This window comes from Solanum lycopersicum, chromosome 5 (assembly GCF_036512215.1).
Source record: "Solanum lycopersicum chromosome 5, SLM_r2.1".
NCBI classification, from domain to species: Eukaryota; Viridiplantae; Streptophyta; class Magnoliopsida; order Solanales; family Solanaceae; genus Solanum; species Solanum lycopersicum.
The window spans coordinates 56,406,266-56,425,443 of record NC_090804.1 but is presented as its reverse complement, the minus strand read 5'-3'; the positions used below and the strand labels follow the sequence as shown (position 1 = coordinate 56,425,443).

At 35.4% G+C, this 19,178-nt stretch overlaps 1 protein-coding gene across 1 annotated transcript; it reads right to left on the bottom strand.

Moving 5' to 3' along the window:
- Nucleotides 1–3,569: 3,569 nt before the first annotated feature.
- On the bottom strand, nucleotides 3,570–18,878 carry LOC138348910 (uncharacterized). Its single transcript, XM_069298508.1, has 5 exons — nucleotides 18,716–18,878; nucleotides 16,582–16,656; nucleotides 16,286–16,392; nucleotides 15,774–16,226; nucleotides 3,570–3,710 (listed from the first exon to the last, which is right to left on the bottom strand). Exons 1-5 carry the CDS (start codon nucleotides 18,876–18,878, stop codon nucleotides 3,570–3,572), a joined length of 939 nt encoding a protein of 312 aa, XP_069154609.1.
- Nucleotides 18,879–19,178: the final 300 nt, after the last annotated feature.

Below are 19,178 nucleotides of genomic sequence, written 5' to 3'. Positions count from 1 at the left end.
GCAGTGAATACTGAATAGGTCGGGCTGGGTAACCTCCTGAACTCTGCCCTCTGGAGTATGAACCACTAAACTCACCTCCCTTACGAAACTTTTTAGATGTCGATGCCATGGTGAAGTCGTTTGGCTTCAACCCCTCCACCTCTATCACAAAATCTACCACTTCCTGAAAGGATTTTGCTGCAGCAGCTACCTGTAAGGCTGGGATCTGCAAATCTGACCTTAATCCCTTCACAAAACGGCGAATCCGCTCATGTGGACTGAAGCAAAGCTGGGTGGCATACCTGGATAGTGCACGAAATTTAGCCTCATAAGCAGTAACAGACATCCTTTCTTGCTCTAGGCTCAGGAACTCATCTCTCCTTCTATCCCTCAAAGTCTGGGGTATATACTTCTCTATAAATAGGCTAGAGAATGATGCCCAATTCATAAGTGGTGCCTGTGCTGGTTGACACTCAACATACGACCGCCACCACAATTTTGCATTTCCCTGAAACTGATAGGTCACAAACTCAACCCCGAATCGTTCAACTATGTCCATCTTATGTAGCAGCTCATGACAATCAACCAGAAAATCATAGGCATCCTCAGATTCAGCACCCTTGAAAACTGGAGGTTTCAACTTCAACAATTTAGTGAAAAGTTCATGCTGATCACTTTTCATTATAGGCCCTGTAGTCAACCGAGGAAACGTGCCTACTTCCAATGAGGCATCCATGCGGGGAGCCACAACAGCTGCATGTTGTACCCCCGGAACCTGAGATGCTGGTGCAGAAAACACTGGAGGTGTCTGGCCCTGATCGGATAGCCCGCTAAGATAAGTAATAACCTGGTTAATCATCTCTGGGGTAGGTTAGGGTGGTATTCCAAATCCTGCACTTGCTCATTTTCCCCTTCCTCACCCTTTCTTACTACCTCATCAGTCTGTGGAGGAGTCACTGCCCTAGTACTAGCTGGACCAGGTGTTTGTCCTCTACCTCTAGAGGTCGCGGTACCACGACCTCTTGCCATTGCTCCTCTTCGAGCTACAGCCCCACTGGCTGGCTCAGACGCACCCTGTCTCGCCGGTGTTGGTGTTGGCACAGTTGTTGCTCTAGTTCTAGCCATCTGCGAAATAGAGTGAGTATGTCAGATACCAATTTGTATCACCTAGATACAAATTGGATCCAAGTAATAGCACGAAAGGAAGAAAGAATGAAATTTTTCCTAAAGTCCTATAGCGTCTCAAAGAAAAGTAGGGGCGTCCCCCTACTGTTCCTCAAGACTCTACTAGACTCGTTCTTGTGTGATGAGACCAACGAACCTAATGCTCTGATACCAAGTTTTTCACGACCCAAAACGGACCGCGAGTGGCACCCACAGTTATCCTACTATGTGAGCGAACCAAAAAATATAAACCTCAACAATTACCAATATTTCAACCATACAGAACAAAATATAATGCGGAAGACTCAAAATCTTATTAATATAACCAGTAAATAAGCTTCTAAAGCTTATCAATTATCATCCCCAAAATCTGGAAGTCATCAGACCAAGAACATCTATCCTAAAATGTCTAAATCTACGAGTATTTAAGAAGCTAAAATAAGTAAAAGGGGTGGTCCATGTCCGAACTTCAAGACATTAAGACGTGAAGGAGAGAATCTAGTCCGAGCTAGGAATAATAGCTCACCCTGAAATCTGATATGCTGGAGACTGGCCAGAGTTGCGGACGAGTTGAAGTCGATGGCACGTTTGCTGCACTCCACAAATAACAAAAAGAAAAATACGAGTAGGGGTCAGTACAAGGAACACGTACTGAGTAGGTATCATCGGCCAACTCAAAATAGAAAGGTATATATATTGAATAATAGTATAAAATCAACACAATACTTAACAGGTGACAACAACAAGTACAAGAACCATTGGCAACAACACCAAGCACACATATGAGGACTCAAGCCTCCACACCATACTCACTTGGCAAATAGGTTCTTTGAATTTGAGTACATTAACATAATTCAAGATTACTTCTCTTTATTATTATCGTTTTGGAACGTGACACTCCGATCCCCTACTACTAACTGTCGAAATGTGACACCCGATCCCCTTATACTACGTGTCGGAATGTGACACCCGATCCCCTAATACTATATGTCGAAACGTGACACCCGATCCCTTAATACTACGTGTCAGAACGTGACACCCGATCCATTTATCTCATTGCTTTAGTTCATCAAGTCTTCTTTATTTCAAGGCATCATCTTAATGGAAGGGATTTAAGGTTTAAGATTCAACAGCCTCATCATTCTAATCCATCACAAATACATAATCACATCATGCAACCACACAATTAAGCATATAGAAGACTTTACAATACCACCCAATACATATAAATCACTATTAAGAGTTTACTATGAACTAGCATAAACCATAACCTACCTCCACCGAAGAATCGTGATCAAGCAAGCTACTTCTCAATGCCTTTTCTTTCCTCTTCGCTTCTCCTTTTTCTCGCTCGTTCTCACTCTCTCTGTTCTTTTTAATTTTCCTTCTCCAAATTCTTTTTCTTTTACCCTAATTATCAAATAATTCAATATGACAAAAGTAACCCATTATTTATTTTAAGGTTATCTCCTTTAAACCCAAGTAAATAAATTATTAAACTTACCCCACTAATTTCATAAAGTTTGTCATGAATGGTCCAAAACACACCTTTAAAACTTTTAGAAGAAATCCGACCAAGTTAGGGTTATGCAACTTGTGACGGCTCGTCGTACCTGTGACGGTCCGTCCTACAGGTCCGTCACATCTGCGACGGTCCGTGCTGCAGTTTCGTCGTGAAGTTCAGAGAGTTGATCCCAGCACCCAGATTTTCGAGTCGAAGTGTTTTAGAACGGAAACGCTCGACGGACCGTTGTGCTTATGACGGTTCGTCCAACTTGTCTTTCAAGGTAATAAAGGGAGCCAAAGGAAAAATTAAACAAGTATGGGAAACGGTGTCCATCACGGTCCGTCACGACTATGACGGTCCGTCGCGTGATCCGTCGACCCAGTCAGTTTTTATCAAAATAACTCTACTGCTCGAAACGACTAAACAGGTTCTTACAATTTGAAATACGTAGATTAATACAATTTCCATAATAAGAATACATTGTACATTATTAACAAACAAGTGATGATACATTATTTCAATACGTATATTGGAACATAATCTTTTATAAAATCATACACAATGTAGAAAATCGTAACATTCAAATTATTATAACGAGATTTCACCGGCTAATAATAGAATTGTAATGTTATATCAAGGTTAATTTGAAAAATTAAAAGCATAGCGAAATTATAGTAATCTAAAACATAATGTATCAGAAACATAAAAGCAGCTCTAACAAAGAATTCCATCAGTCTTCTTTTGGGAAAAAAGTACAAGTCATTTTGTTATGACCTTCCTATCCATAATTTTCACAATGATTTGTGTTTTTACTTATCTTTTTACCTAGATTTTTCTTTCTCTTTTTCCTTTATCTTCCAGCTAGCCTTTTGTATCTTGGTGGCAACACGATTTCATCCAAAACAACCTCTTGTGCTGATCAATCCTCCCTATCAGGCATTGGAATCATTAGAACTTCATATGTGTTTGCCAATGCAACTGGTTTATAGTAGGGATGTATATCTATAATGTTTTTCTTCTTGAAAACAGCAAATGCATGTGCACAAGGTATCTCGTCTACCTGAAATCTCCCACAGTTACATATCTTTCTTTCAAGGCAAACAATGTGTTTTCACCCACATTCAAAAACTATAAATTTTGTAGATTGCACAACCTGTCAACATTATGCAAGACGCTCACCACATATCAATTAAATCAACTTTATACTCATAAACAACCAAAGAACAAAAAATTGCAGATACATTATAGTTTATATGTAGGCATATACCTCTATTTTTAATATTTAGAAGCATTGATAATCAACAACTCTTCAAATCTCTTATCCAATGTTTCCTTTGTATAGGATGTTATTTCTCTATTTTTTGAGTTCCAACAATCGAATAGAACTCTGACTTCTTCCAAAATTGTATTATATATAGTAGTCGCGCTTCAACAAGGTAACCATTGATACATTCTGCTATTTAGAAGTCATCATTCTCCCCCTGTTTACTGTTGCATGAACAATTGACCACTTTAATAACCTAACAATCTCAAGATACATCTTAACCCGATTGTCAATTTTAAGGACTTTAGCCATCAATTTCTCAAAATCCTCTTTCCTATAAGACTTGGCCATTGAATAGAACACATCACTTTGTACGTTTGTTTTTGCTTCTCTTGAATCTTGTACAGATATTTTTCCAAAGGTTCCAAATGCATGAAAAATGAAGAACATTTGGAAAAATAGTTCTAACAGTATTAATTATGCTTTCATTTATACCTGATACAATAAACATTTGTTCCCTCTCCCCAAATGCACTTTTAAACTGTTGAAATAATCATGTCTATGAACAATCATTTTCACTGTCCACCACTTCATAAGCTAACGACAATATTCATTCTACTCAGAAATAGTGCACAAGTTTGTTACTTTTATGTACACAAATTTCCACATATAAATTCTAATACTGAAATCATACATGCACCATCAAGCGTACTTGCTGATAAGAAAGTTCCTTTGTAACCTCCACAAAAATGTGCACCATCAACAACAACTACTGGTCTACACTAGTCAAACCCCCATATTAGTGGCCTTAATGATATGAATAGATTCATGAACATATTTTCCTCCGACTTGTGCATCTGTATAAAATAATTTGGATATATGGTTTCCAACATATATAGATATTTAGGCAACTGTCTATATCCATTCACTGATTTCCCTCGTATCATCTCTAATACGCGCTCCTTGTCATGCCATGCTTGCTTGTATGAAATATAAATCCCATACAGTGCTCTTATATCCTCAATAACACCATTTCCTATATTAATTTTTTATGATTGTGCAGTTTAGGCGATGTCATAGGACTTATAAACCCAACTGTAGCTTGAAAATTTGTTAATAACCTATACTTTATCGGACATGTATACTCACTATTGAAGTACCTCACTTTAAATAAATCCAATTTCTTCCAACAGTTGAATTGAATCTCCAACAACAATCATCCGATGAACAGAATAACTTGTAGCTGTATTTATCCAAATACATAAGAAGAATGCATACTTGTATCAATTTTACTACGATAATGTATCATCATTATTATACACATATCAAACATCAACAAAGAGTAATAAAATGTGTCAGTTACTTTATGCTGATACATTAATCAAAACAATCATATGTTGATACGTTAACATATGAAATCCTTTAGACACAATTATTGTACCATAATTCTAGCCAGTAATGTGTCCTTAATGTATCAACAAATTGCAGCAATACATTAATCAGAACAATTATATACTGAAACGTTAACACATGAAATAATCTAGAGACAATTATTGTATCATAATTCTAGTCAGTAATGTGTCCTATAGTTTCAAAAAATTTTAGGAATACATTAATCAGAACAATCATATATTGTTACATCAACACATAAAGTAAATTAGGAAATATTATTGTATCATAATTGTAGCCAGTAAGGTATCCTTACCGTTTCAACAAATGATACTTTAATCAAAACAATCATATGATGATACATTAACACATGAAATAATCTAGACACAATTATTGTATCATAATTCTATACAATAATGTGTCTTTACTGTTTCAACAAATTACAGTGATACATTAATTAGAATAATCATATATTGATACATTAACACATCAAATAAACTAGAAAAAGTTATTGTATCATAATTTTAGCCAATAATATACCCTTATGGTTTCAACAAATTGCTTGTGATACATTAATCAAAACAATGATATGTTGATACATTAACACATGAAATAATCTAGACACAATTATTGTATCATAATTCTAGCCAGTAATGTGTTCTTACTGTTTCAACAAATCACAGTCATATATTAATCAGAACAATCATATGTTGATACATTAGCACATCAAATAAACTAGAAAAAATTATTATATTATAAATTTAGGTTGTAATGTATCCATAATGTTTCAACAAATTGTAGTGATACATTAATCAGAACAATCATATATTGATACATTAACATATCAAATAAACGAGACAAAGTTACATACCTTATGTTATCAGATCTCTTTACTCTGAAACTGAAGCATGTTTTGTCTTGTATTTTGCCATTACAAATATCAAAATGAATTTAACTTTGTACAATTGATCCACTTTCACGTCAGTACTTTTGTATCAGATATGTAATTCATCACCTCTAACACTGTTAATAAGACAAATCACCATTTTTTATTCTACCAAGTTTAAAGCGAGTGTATCATGTTTAGCACCTTGAACACATACAATTGAACCAATTGATACATCAACCAACATCCTTATCAATTGTATCAATACAAAGGGATACGTTCCCAATCCAATCTCGCGTTTCTTCACCTCTACATACAATATTGCTTCCATATCAGTCCTTATACTACTCGGAGAGGAGTTTCCATCTACAATGTATCTTATTTCAAATTTTTTTCTTGACTCATCAATATTCAACTCAGTCGCAATTGTTAAAACTAGATTCATGAATGAAACATGTTCACCAACTAATATCCCAATCTTGTATCATTCATATTTAATCTCTCACTCTCCCAAACTCAAGAATTCCAAAAAAAATTGATATATTCATTAACTATCCGATTAAACTTAGAACAACAAGATTCTCTGTCGAAGTTCTCTTTGTTTAAAGAGAGAAGAAGATGAACACGATTTCAATCTTTCAATTTTTATTTGATCTGTTGGAACAGAGAAGAAAATGAAGATTGGGAATCACGTTAGTGAAATTGATTGGCATGATTTAAGGGATTCAATTTTTGAGTTTCCATTTTTATATGCCGACTTTGATTAATAATGTATCTGCCCCATCTTTTTTAATGTATCAGTACCTATTATTATTATATTCGTTTTTTATATTCTTGAGGGATTTTTTACTTTAAAAACTTATAAGGGACAAATGATCATTTTTCCCTAAAAGTTTGTTTTTTTTGTCCTTTGCCCTTAAATGATACTCTCTCTGTCCACTATTGTTTGTCAGGTGTACTAAAAATTGTTGTCTCAAAATTATTTGTCAAATTTAAACAATTAAGAAATGATTAGTCACTTTTTTTTCATGATTAGTCACTTTTTCTAGTTCTATCCTCATAATCACCTTACTAATGATTTCAAAAAGTAGTTATTTTAAAGTTGCAAACTTTAATGTGAAAAAAGTTATTTTTACAGTTCTCAAAAGGTACAAACCATTTTAATAATGATTGATAGTAGGTCTATATTAATCAAATTACACCTTATATTAATTTTTTCTTAAGAGTTGTACATGATTTATCCTGACAAACAATAGTGGATGGAGGGAGTATTAGGAATTTTTTTTAAATAGGAAAGAAACAATTTATATTGGATCGTGTAGGAAGGGAGGACTCTCAAATCGGTCTGATGGTAATTGGATAATTATTACTTGTAACCCTCAACTACAACCACCACCACACGATCAGTTTTATGGTACTACCACTTTTGGACTTGAAAATTCTTCGAATCCTTAACAAATTTCTCCAAAAGAATATGTCAACATTTGAGTTGTTTCCTCCTCCTTCTCCTTCTCCTCCCTCATCTTTCCAATCTCATTTAAAATTTTATACTAGGGCACATAATAAAAGTAATATTTTACTTTTTTGCGCTAACCACACAAAGTTTATAGAGTAGAGGAAGAATCTCTAGCTGAGGAGTACTTCCCATGCTAAGATGAATAAAATTCACGATTATAATCGGGAAAGGTTTACGGAGTATGAAATACGTGATTAAGAATTTCCAAATTACATCTATTGAGTTTCTTGTCACTCCACGAGCCTACACCCTGGGCGCAACTGACACTCGGTGACCATTATTGTCCTCGAGCAAACCTTTGGCATGGATTACTTAACTTAGCGGAAGACAACAATCACACTTATAAGGATAAAAGAAATTAATTGAACTGATTAGTAATACTATCTGGAATGTTTTATAACTTTGGAAATTTAGTTTGGAAAAAATTGCAACACGTGTCTTTAATATAAGAATGAAAAGTTGAAGATTACCGATCTTATATCTATCTATGAAGCCTCTAAACTGAATGATATGAATGTTGGGACAAACATCACAACGTTCTATTGAACTAACTAGAAAGCAATAAAAATGTCCTCCGAAAAACAAGGAGGCTCACCAACGGACTCTGGGATGCGCAACTAGATCATTATACGATGCAGGACAACTTACATAACTTCATTGAATGTACGAGTACGCGAGTATGAATGATAAAGGACACTTAAGCTTGAAAATGAGTAAGAAAGAAAATTTACCTTGGCTTTGTTCAACTCATTATTTACTAATTCTTATTCTACATATGCGGTTTAAAAGTAAATGCAACATAAAGAAAGACTGATTGAAACATGTTGTAGATTCTGAATGTATACAAGTATACAAATAATGGCTGAAATGTAACTAAAAATACAATATAATTGGTGTATATGAATATACAATACTTCTGTGGGAGTTTTTGTAATAGACAATCATGACTTAAGAGCTATATGATGATACAGTGTTACTCGGTCCATGCTGTCCGGTCATCCTAACCTTGCCAGAGTATAGGATCTGAACAGCCTAATGGATCCACTAGTATACTATGAAAAGGGTTCATCTAAAAAGTATGACCCCTTTCTACCCATGATGACTAAATGGTTAACATGGAGACATGAGTTACAATGAACTCGCATACCCACATAAGTGCTCAATAGTACTCTTAAAAATATATACTGGATCTTATGTTTTTAAAACATACTAATTCTGTGATTTGAAATTAGTTATCTAAACTTAGATTTAAAAATCTCTCTTGGATATCATAGTTTCCCTGCTTGTTTCATTTCATAAAAACAATTACTTCTGTATTAAAACTAGCAGAAAGCCTCTTTGCTTGTTAAATGTGAAAACATTTGTAACTCTTAGGGATAACTTAGTACCCTTATAACTTTTGAGAATGAACTCAACTCTTTACTCTCACTTAACTTGTAACTTGAGTCTTTAAACAAAGTTAAAATGGTTTGTTGAAAATTGTTGGAAACATTAAGAACTCACTTTGACTTGCTTCTTGATTTTTAGACTTGACTCTTACCTTCTTTGACTTTGATCTTAACTTTCCTTGATTTGGATTATGGATTCAAGGATCATGATCTCATGTTTATGAATGATTTTATGATGTTTATATGTACTTTTTTAGAGTGTTAGAATCAACTAGGAATTATAGGTACATCACTTAGGAACTAGTACTAAAAGATAGGGAAGAAATGGGAACTCCATCTGACCTTGGCGCTCAGAGAGGTGCAGGGCACCATAGCTTAACGGACATTTTCCTCAGGCGCTCTGGCTAGCGCGGCGCGCCAGAGCCTAATGAACAGATTTTGTCCTAAGAGGCTCTAGTAGGCGTGGCACCCTAGGGCTTGTCAGACGGGTTTTTCTTCTCCAATTTCAAACTCTAAACCTCCCAAATTTCCATGGATATTCCCTCAAATACTTAGGTTCCCTAATATACTGAATAGTTTAGACTCATAAAATAGTCCTGAAATATGAACCGAAGTCACTAAAGGTACATTACAACTCTACCAACAAGGATTCAACAATTGTTCATCAAGAACTTCAAGATTTATAATTCAATCAATAAAAAATGTGCTGAATTAAACATGTTGGTGTGTGGGTGAACGAACCCAACACAAAAAGATTTCACATACCTTGATAGAGATCACCCCCCATGCATTCCACTAGAATCTCTTGGTGTTCTTGGTGAAATCTTGCTCTTTTCTCCCTTTTCCTTCTTCTCTTCTCTTTTATCCCAAACCCTAAGCGTTAAAGTATTTTACCCCTATCAAACCTTTAAAAAAAATTAGGAAATCGTAGGATAAAAAGACTACTTTACCCTTACTAAAATCCGGATTGGACTTTCCTCAGTCCAGCATTCCAACTTCCGAAAGGCATATATCCCTTATACAACGTTGAAAATGCGCAAGCTGGGTTCCATTGGTAAGATCTTCCAAGAGATTTACAATCATATAAAGAACTCACACTAAATCTTCCTGAGCTGGGAGTTCTAACCGTTTGAAAATGACCAAAAACTCACTTTTACACTTAGAAATTTTTCATATATCACTATTTATTTCAAAAAATGATTATTCATGGTTTCTTAGCTTATTTTTAATTATTTCAAGTTACGAGATGTTACAATATCTTCCCCTTGGAATATTCGTCCTCGAATGAGAGCTTTTCACTAAGCTAGGGTAGTAACATCATTTCAGCACTCAAGCAACAAACACAAGTAATATATGTTTACACAGTCTATTTAAGTGCTAAGAAGTGAATTTAGTACCTTGATTCACATTCTCTCCAGATTCAAAGTGATGTAGATATCTCTTCTTCATATACTCCTTAGCTTCCCAAGTAATTTCTTCAACGAATTGGTTCCTCCGAAGGACCTTAGCTGATGCAACTTCCTTTGTTCTCAACTTTTGAACTTGATGATCAAACATCTAACCCAAAATTTCCCCGTAGTATAAGTTATCCTTAATCCCTAGGTTCTAAGTTGGTACAATGAATGAAGGATCACCCAAACATTTCTTCAAAATAGAATTATGAAACGGATGAACCGCCGCTAATTCTTGGGGTAGCTCCAATACATAATCCACATTCTTACCAAGCCTCGTCCTAAATCAAAAAATGGTATGAATAATGTTAAATGGGTGTATTTTAGCCCTTTTTCTCTCTCAAACCCTATGCTATAAAAGACGGGGAGATTTGTTTATGGAAAGCAGATTTTTAAAAGAATGCTCCATGGGTATAATATATATAATTACATTTTATGGGTATAATTTAATATGCTATTAAGCATTTATTTTGTATATAACATTTTAAAGTTAAATTTCATACAACATTTTAATTTTTAAGTAAATTGAATCATGAGTGCTACGTAATCCCATGATTTAAGCTAAATGTCAAAAATTAAATATTTTTTTCAAAAAAGAATTCGGAAAAGGGCCTAAAATACCCTTGAAGTGTTGAAAATGGTACAAAATTACCCTCCATCCACCTATTTTCTCCAAAATGCCCTTCTCATCCACCTATTGGCTTCAAATGCCCTTCTCATTTACTTGTTGGCTCCAAAATACCCTTGTCATCTACCTTTGGGTTCAAAATTGACCACTTGTTTAATTATTTTAAAATTAAACTCTTTAAATATTTTAAAATACTTGGCGTTCAACTATTGGTTATAATTTAATTCATTAATATAATTTATAAATCAACCCACTATCCACTCATTACTAACTAAACGCCACCCAATTAATAATTCGATTATGATATCAAAATCGCCATAAACACTACTAAAACACGATGAAATTATAGATTCTTAAAAATGACATCCAAAATTATTCGAGTCCAAATCGAAACCCCAATTAAATTTAGGTTGAGCCGCTTATTTAGGACGACACTTTTAATAGGATCCTCTTTCAAGATTGAATTAGAAATTTATGATTAAAGGTAAAGAATTAATACATCCCAAATTAATTCATGCACCTTTTTTAAATATAATTTTATAAATATTTATGAGTTATTTTAAAACCTTTAATATATTATTTTGAAAAAAATTTACCTATGAAGTAACATCACATATTTGAGACGTAAGGATAGTTAAGATGAACATAGTCAGACTTTTAAGTTTATCGATAATTTTTATTTAGAAACTTGAATGTATGATAGTTTACTTCTATCGATATTTTCACCTCAAATTTTAAAAACACTCAATTAATAATGTTGCGAGTTTATTAATTTGGTGAAGATTAATTAGTAATGGATGGGTAGTGGATTGATTTATAAATTATCAAATAAGTTAAATTATAATAATTAATTTAGCGCCACATATTTAAAAAAATATTTAAATAGTTTAAATTTAATACCGTTAAATAAGTGGTCAATTTTGAACCAAAAGGTGGATGACAAGGGTATTTTGGAGCCAATAGGTGGATGGAGGGTAATTTTATACCATTTCCAATACTTTGAGGATATTTTAGGCCCTTTTCCGAAAAGAATTTTACAGTCTATAACATCATGTCTCCTCAAATGACTGAAGTATCCCCTTAATCAATAATTTTATATATGCAACGCCATGTAATCGTTTCTTTCAAGAAAACTTCATGTTTTTAAGCGGCAAGAAAGTATACAATTGATTTGTATGTTATATAATTAGAATTCTGAATAACAAATAATTTTTGTTTTGTTGATTTTGATGATTCCACAAAAAAATGTATTTGTTAATACAAGGTTAGAGAAATCATATATTAACAATTAAATTCTATTTTTTTGTTCGAAAAAAAATTTGAATGATACGATTTATATATTTTTATTGTATATAATTCGAATACAATTTTGTTCTTTAATGCGAATAATTTTTTGTATTTTATATGATTACTTATTTGTATGCATATATATTTCAAAAAATTTGTATAAATACATATCAATATGCTAATATGATTTTGGAAGAAACTATACATAAACTTCAAAATAAAAATTGTATATAACTAGCAAAATATACAAATATCAATATACAAAATTGGATGTTTGTGAATGAATCTAATTCACTATAAAAAAAAAATTAAAGATACAAAATATTTCAGTTAAGTGTTGCTTACTATTATATGCTTTTATACAAAACTAAAACATTTGATAAATAACAGATAATGCATAATTACTCTCCTAGCCTATGACCAAAATCCCAGTGACACACCTAAACTTAATAATTATCCTATTACCTTTTGAATTCATTTTATTCATACTTTTGTGCACCTTTTGTGCTGATGTGGCACCTTCAACCACCTAGTTGGTTGTGTTTGTACACACTCGTCCGCCAAGTGTGTAAATTATTTTTTAAAATAAAAAACATAAAAAAATATTTCTTAATTGTTAAAAGATTATTCCGTAATTTTATTTTTAAATTTTTTTTTTAAAAAAAAGTCTTATTTTTTTTATCTTTATTTAAATTAAGTTGATACACATTTTTTTACCTTGTATCAAAACTATTTTTTTTTACTTATATTCATTTTTTCTCTATTATTTTTCTATGAGTTTATTTTCTTTATCTTTCGTTTTGATTTGATTTTGAATTTCTTGTATTTAAAATAAGTTAATTTTGAACGATATCAAAAGAAGTGAAGAAAATCAAATAAAGCATAAAAACATTAAACATTCAAAGTAAAGGACACTTTCAATTTTTTTTAAATACACACAATATATTAAAAAAATAAAAGTGAAAAGATAATAAATTAATTGAAAAAAATTTAAAGTGAAAAGAAATTAAAATAAATATTTTACTAAGAAAGAAATAAAAATAATTAAATATCTATAAACTTTATCTTACATAAATGTGTGTACTAACTAATAATAAAGTTATCAATTAAAAAATGATATGTGTTCAATTTGTGCACTCATCACTTGCCTTCAAGAGAGTGCGCACACTCTCTATGACATGTCAACGCTTGTGGTGTATTTATTCCAGTTTAAATTAATTTGTGGGGTAATAGTTCTTTAGTTAAGTTTAGGTGTGTCTCTATGTCACGACCCAAAACGAGCCGCGAACGGCACCCACACTTATTCTCTTATGTGAGCGAACCAACAAATCTAAACCCCAACATTTACCGGATATCAGTTATAATGAACAAAATATAATGCGGAATACCCAAAACTAATAAATATAACCAAATAAATAAGCTTCTAAAATTTATCAATTATTATCCCAAAAATCTGGAAGACATCACACCAAGAACATCTATCCTCAAGTTTCTAAATCTAAGAGTATTTAAGAAGCTAAAATAAGTAAAACAGATGGTCCATGTCCGAACTTCAAGAACGTCAAGACGTGAATGAGAGAATCCAGTCCGAGCTAGGAATAATAGCTCACCCTGAAATCTGATATGCTGGAGACTGGCTAGAGTTGCGGACGAGTCGAAGTCGATGGCACGTTTGCTGCACTCCACAAATAACAAAGAGAAAAATACAAGTAGGGGTCAGTAAAAGGAACACATACTGAGTAGGTATCATCGGCCAACTCAAAATAAAAGAAATATATATCGAATAATAATATAAAATCAACTATAATACTTAACTGGTGACAACAACAAGTACAAGAACCATTAGCAATAACGCCAAGCACACCCATGAGGACTCAAGCCTCCACACCATACTCATTTGGGAAATAGGTTCTTCGCATTGAGTATATTAACATAATTCAAGATTACTCCTCTTCATTATTATTGTGTCGGAACGTGACACTCCGATCCCCTAATACTACCGTGTCGGAATGTGACACTCCGATCCCCTAATACTACCGTGTCGGTACGTGACACTCTGATCCCCTAATATAACCGTGTCGGAACCTGACACTCCGATCCCCTAATACTACCGTGTCAAAATGTGACACCCGATCCCCTAATACTACGTGTCGGAACGTGACACCCAATCCCCTAATAATACGTGTCGGAACGTGACACCCGATCCCCTAATACTACGTGTCGAAACCTGACACCCGATCCATTTATCTCATTATTTTAGTTCATCAAACCTCTTTTATGTCAAGGAGTTATATTAATAAAGAGGGCCAAGATTTAAGATTCATCAGTCTCATCATTCTAATCCACCACTCTTACACAATCACAGCATACAAACACACAATCAAGCATATAGAAGACTTTACAATACTACCCAACACATATCGATTGCTATTTAGAGTTTATCTATCAGATAGAAATAAACCATAACCTACCTCCACCGAAGAATCTTGATCAAGCAAGTTACTTCCCAATGCCTTTGCTTTCCTCTTCGTTCTGTCTCTCTCTCGCTCGTTCTCCCCTCTTCTCGTTCTTTTTATTTTTCATCTACAGATTCTTTTTCTTTTTACCCTAGTTATCCTATACATAAATATAAAAGATGATAAAAGTAACCCACTATTTATTTCAAGGTTATCTCCATTAACCCCCCAAGTTAATAAATTATTAAACTTACCCCACTAATTTCATAATTATAATCATGAATAGTACAAAACACCACTTAAAAACTTTTAGCAGACATCCGACCCAGTTGGGGTTACACAACTTGTGACGTCCCGTCGTATCTGCGACTGTCCGTCCTGCAGGTCCGGTACAAAGTTCAAAGGGTCAAATTCAGTAAAGAGGTTTTTGACGGTCCGTCGTACCTACGACGGCTCGTGTTGCAGTTCCGTTGTGAAGTTCAGAGAATTGATCCCAGTACCCAGATTTTCGAGTTGAAGTGTTTTGGAACGGAAATGTTCGACGGACCGTTGTGCTTATGACGGTTCGTCCGACCTGTTGTTGAGGGTAATGAAGGGAGCCACAGTAGAAATTTCACAAGTATGGAACGACGGAGGCCATCACGGTCCGTCGTGACCATGACGGTCCATCACGTGATCCGTCGATCCAATCAGCTTTTATCACAGATGATTCTATTGCTCGAAATGACTAAAAAGGTTGTTACAATAGATACCAATTTACCCATCGTTCGTCATCGAACGATCACAAGAAGAAAAATAGGGGCAAGAAAGAGTACCTGAATTTGTGAAAAGATGTGGATATCTTTCTTGCATATCAGCCTCCTTCTCCCAAGTGGACTCTTCAACTGGTCGATTCTTCCACTGGACTTTGATGGATGCAATCTCGCTTGAGCTCAACTTGCGGACTTTTCTATCTAAAATAGCGACAGGCTCCTCCTCATAAGATAAATTCTCTTCAAGGAGAACTGAATCCCAACGAATAATGTAGTCTCCATCCCCATGGTATTTTTTCAGCATAGACACATGAAATACCGGGTGAACTCCTAAGAGTCCTGGAGGCAATGCCAATTCATAAGCCACCTCCCCCACGTGCTTTGGAACCTCAAATAGACCAATATACCACGGACTAAGATTACCTCGCTTACCAAACCGCATCACCCCTTTCATGGGTAAAACCTTCATCAAGACTTGCTCACCCTCCATAAAATCCAAGTCCCTAACCTTTCTATCTGTATATTGTTTCTGCCTATTCTGAGTGGCTAGAAGCTTCTCCTGATGAATTTTACTTTATCTAACGACTCCCTCAAAAGATCGGTACCCCATGGTCTCACCTCAAATGCATCAAACCAACCAATGGGAGACCTACATATCCTCCAATACAGTGCCCCAAATGGGCCCATATCAATACTTGAGTGATAATTATTATTGTATGAGAACTCTGCTAATGGTAAGAAGTTATCCAAATGACCACCAAATTCTATCACACATGCACGAAGCATATCTTCCAACACCTGAATCGTTCGCTCAGACTGACCATCGGTCTGAGGGTGAAATGCAGTACTAAGATCCAACCTAGTACCTAATTCAGCATGCAATGTTCTCCAAAACATAGAAGTAAACTACGTACCTCTATCTGATATGATGGAAGGTGGAACTCCTTGCAATCGAATAATTTCTGAGATATAGAGTTTGGCTAACTTCTCTGCATTGTAAGTCATCTTTACCGGAATGAATTTAGCAGACTTAGTTAACCTATCAACAATTACCCAAATGGAGTCATACTTACCCAATGTCTTTGAAAGACCAACTACTAAATCTATTGCAATTCTCTCCCACTTCCATTCAGGAATGGGCATTCTCTGAAGTGTCCCTCCAGACCTCTGGTGTTCATACTTTACCTGCTGATAATTCGGGCATTGGGCAACAAAATCAACAATGTCACGCTTCATCCTACCCCACCAAAAATGTTGCTTTAGGTCACGATACATCTTGGTTGAACCAGGATGTATAGAATACCTTGAGCTATGAGCCTCTATAAGAATAGTGTGAATCAAATCAGCGACGCGGGGCACACATACCCTTCCCTTAATTCTGAAAACACCTTCCTCATCAATTTTTGCTTCTTTAGCCTCTCCTCGCAATACCATATCTCGAATCCGGATCAGTTTCTCATTAGTAAATTGTTTTCCCTTAATCTTGTCAAGAAAGGAAGATCTTGCCTCCACACAGACCAAAAATCCTCCTTTCTCTAGTATTTCCAGCCTCATGAGGTCATTAGCCAAAGTCTGAACCTCTCTAGCCAATGGGCGTCTAGAAACCTGTAGGTGAGCTAGACTTCCCATGCTCCCTGCTTTTCTACTTAACGCATCTGCCACAACATTAGCTTTTCCTGGGTGATACAAAATAGTAATATCATAGTCCTTCAGTAGTTCCATCCACCTCCTCTGTCTCAAATTCAAATCTTTCTGAGTAAAAACATATTGTAAACTACGATGATCTGTATAGACTTCACATTTAACCCCATATAGATAATGTCTCCATTGCTTTAATGCAAACACGACTGCAGCCAACTCCAAATCATGGGTCGGATAGTTACGTTCATGGACCTTTAATTGCCGCTAAGAATAAGCAATTACATTCCTTTCCTACATTAGCACTGCACCCAAACCAGAATAAGATGCATCACAATAAACAACGAAATTCTTACCTTCCACTGGCAAGGTAAGAATTGGTGCAGTAGTCAACAAGGTCTTGAGGTTCTGGAAGCTTTCTTCACATTCGTTCGACCATACAAATGGAACATTCTGCTTTGTCAAATTTGTCAATTGGGAAGCAACAGAAGAAAATCCCTTGACAAATCGACGGTAGTAGCAAGCTAAACCAACAAATCTCCTTACCTCTGTAACATTAGTAGGTCTTACCCAACTCTTTACTACTTCAATCTTAGAAGGATCTACCATCACTCCATCCTTATAAACTACATTCCCCAAGAAGGACACCGAATCTAGTCAAAACTCACACTTGGAGAATTTGGCATAAAGCCTTTTCTCCCTTAACACTTTCAATACAATTCTCAAATGCTCCTCATGCTCTTTCCTGCTCTTTGAGTATATCAGTATATCATCAATGAATACAATGACAAAGAGATCCAGATATGGCTTAAAAATCCCGTTCATCACGCTCATGAAAGCAGCATGGGCATTCGTAAGCCCAAAAGACATTACTAAGAATTCATAATGCCCATACCTGGTTCGAAAAGAAGTCTTTGGCACATCTGCTGCCCGTATTTTCAATTGATGATAACCATATCTCAAATCGATTGTTGAGAAGGTACAAGCACCATGTAACTAATCGAAAAATCATCAATGCGAGGAAGAGGATACTTGTTCTTAATAGTTACCTTATTCAGTTGCCTGTAGTCTATGCACATCCGAAAACTTCCATCCTTCTTCTTCACAAATAAAACTGGAGCACCCCAAGGGGATGCACTTGGCATAATAAAACCTTTACCTAACAACTCCTGAAGTTGGGCATTTAACTCCCTTAACTCAGCTGGGGCCATTCTATAAGGGGGTATGGAAATGGGGCAAGTACCCGGCTCCAGATCAATACAGAAATCAATATCCCTATCTGGTGGCATACGAGGAAGGTCTGCAGGAAACACATCCAGAAACTCACGGACTATCGAGACAGACTCAATCGAAGGTACTTGGGAAGTATCATCCTTGAGATGTGCCAATAAAGCCAAACAACCCTATCACCTGTCTGCCTGTTGCCCCTACCATGTTGCGCTGTAGTAGCTCCAGCTCGCCCGCCACCCCGGCTGATTTGGTGACCACCATTACCATGGCTACCACGTCCTCCTGAATGGCGGCCTCTCCCATGACCACCTCTACCTCTGACTATTGGGGGTCTGTAACTCATGTTTGGACAATATCTCCTAATATGTCCAGTCACTCCACATCCATAACAATCTCTGGAGTCAAGCATAGGTCTCTGTGAGAACGACGAAGTCTGGGGATAACCTCCAAACTCAGAGAAATGTTGACTGGTCTACGATGGACCCCCAGCTACAGCCTGCAGTGAAGACTGAATTGGTGGTCGGGCTGGGTAACCTCCTGAACTCTGTCCTCTGGTGTAAGAACCACTAAACTCGCCTCTCTTACGGAACTTCTTAGATGTCGACGTCAGGGTGAAGTCGTCTGGCTTCACCCCCTCCACCTC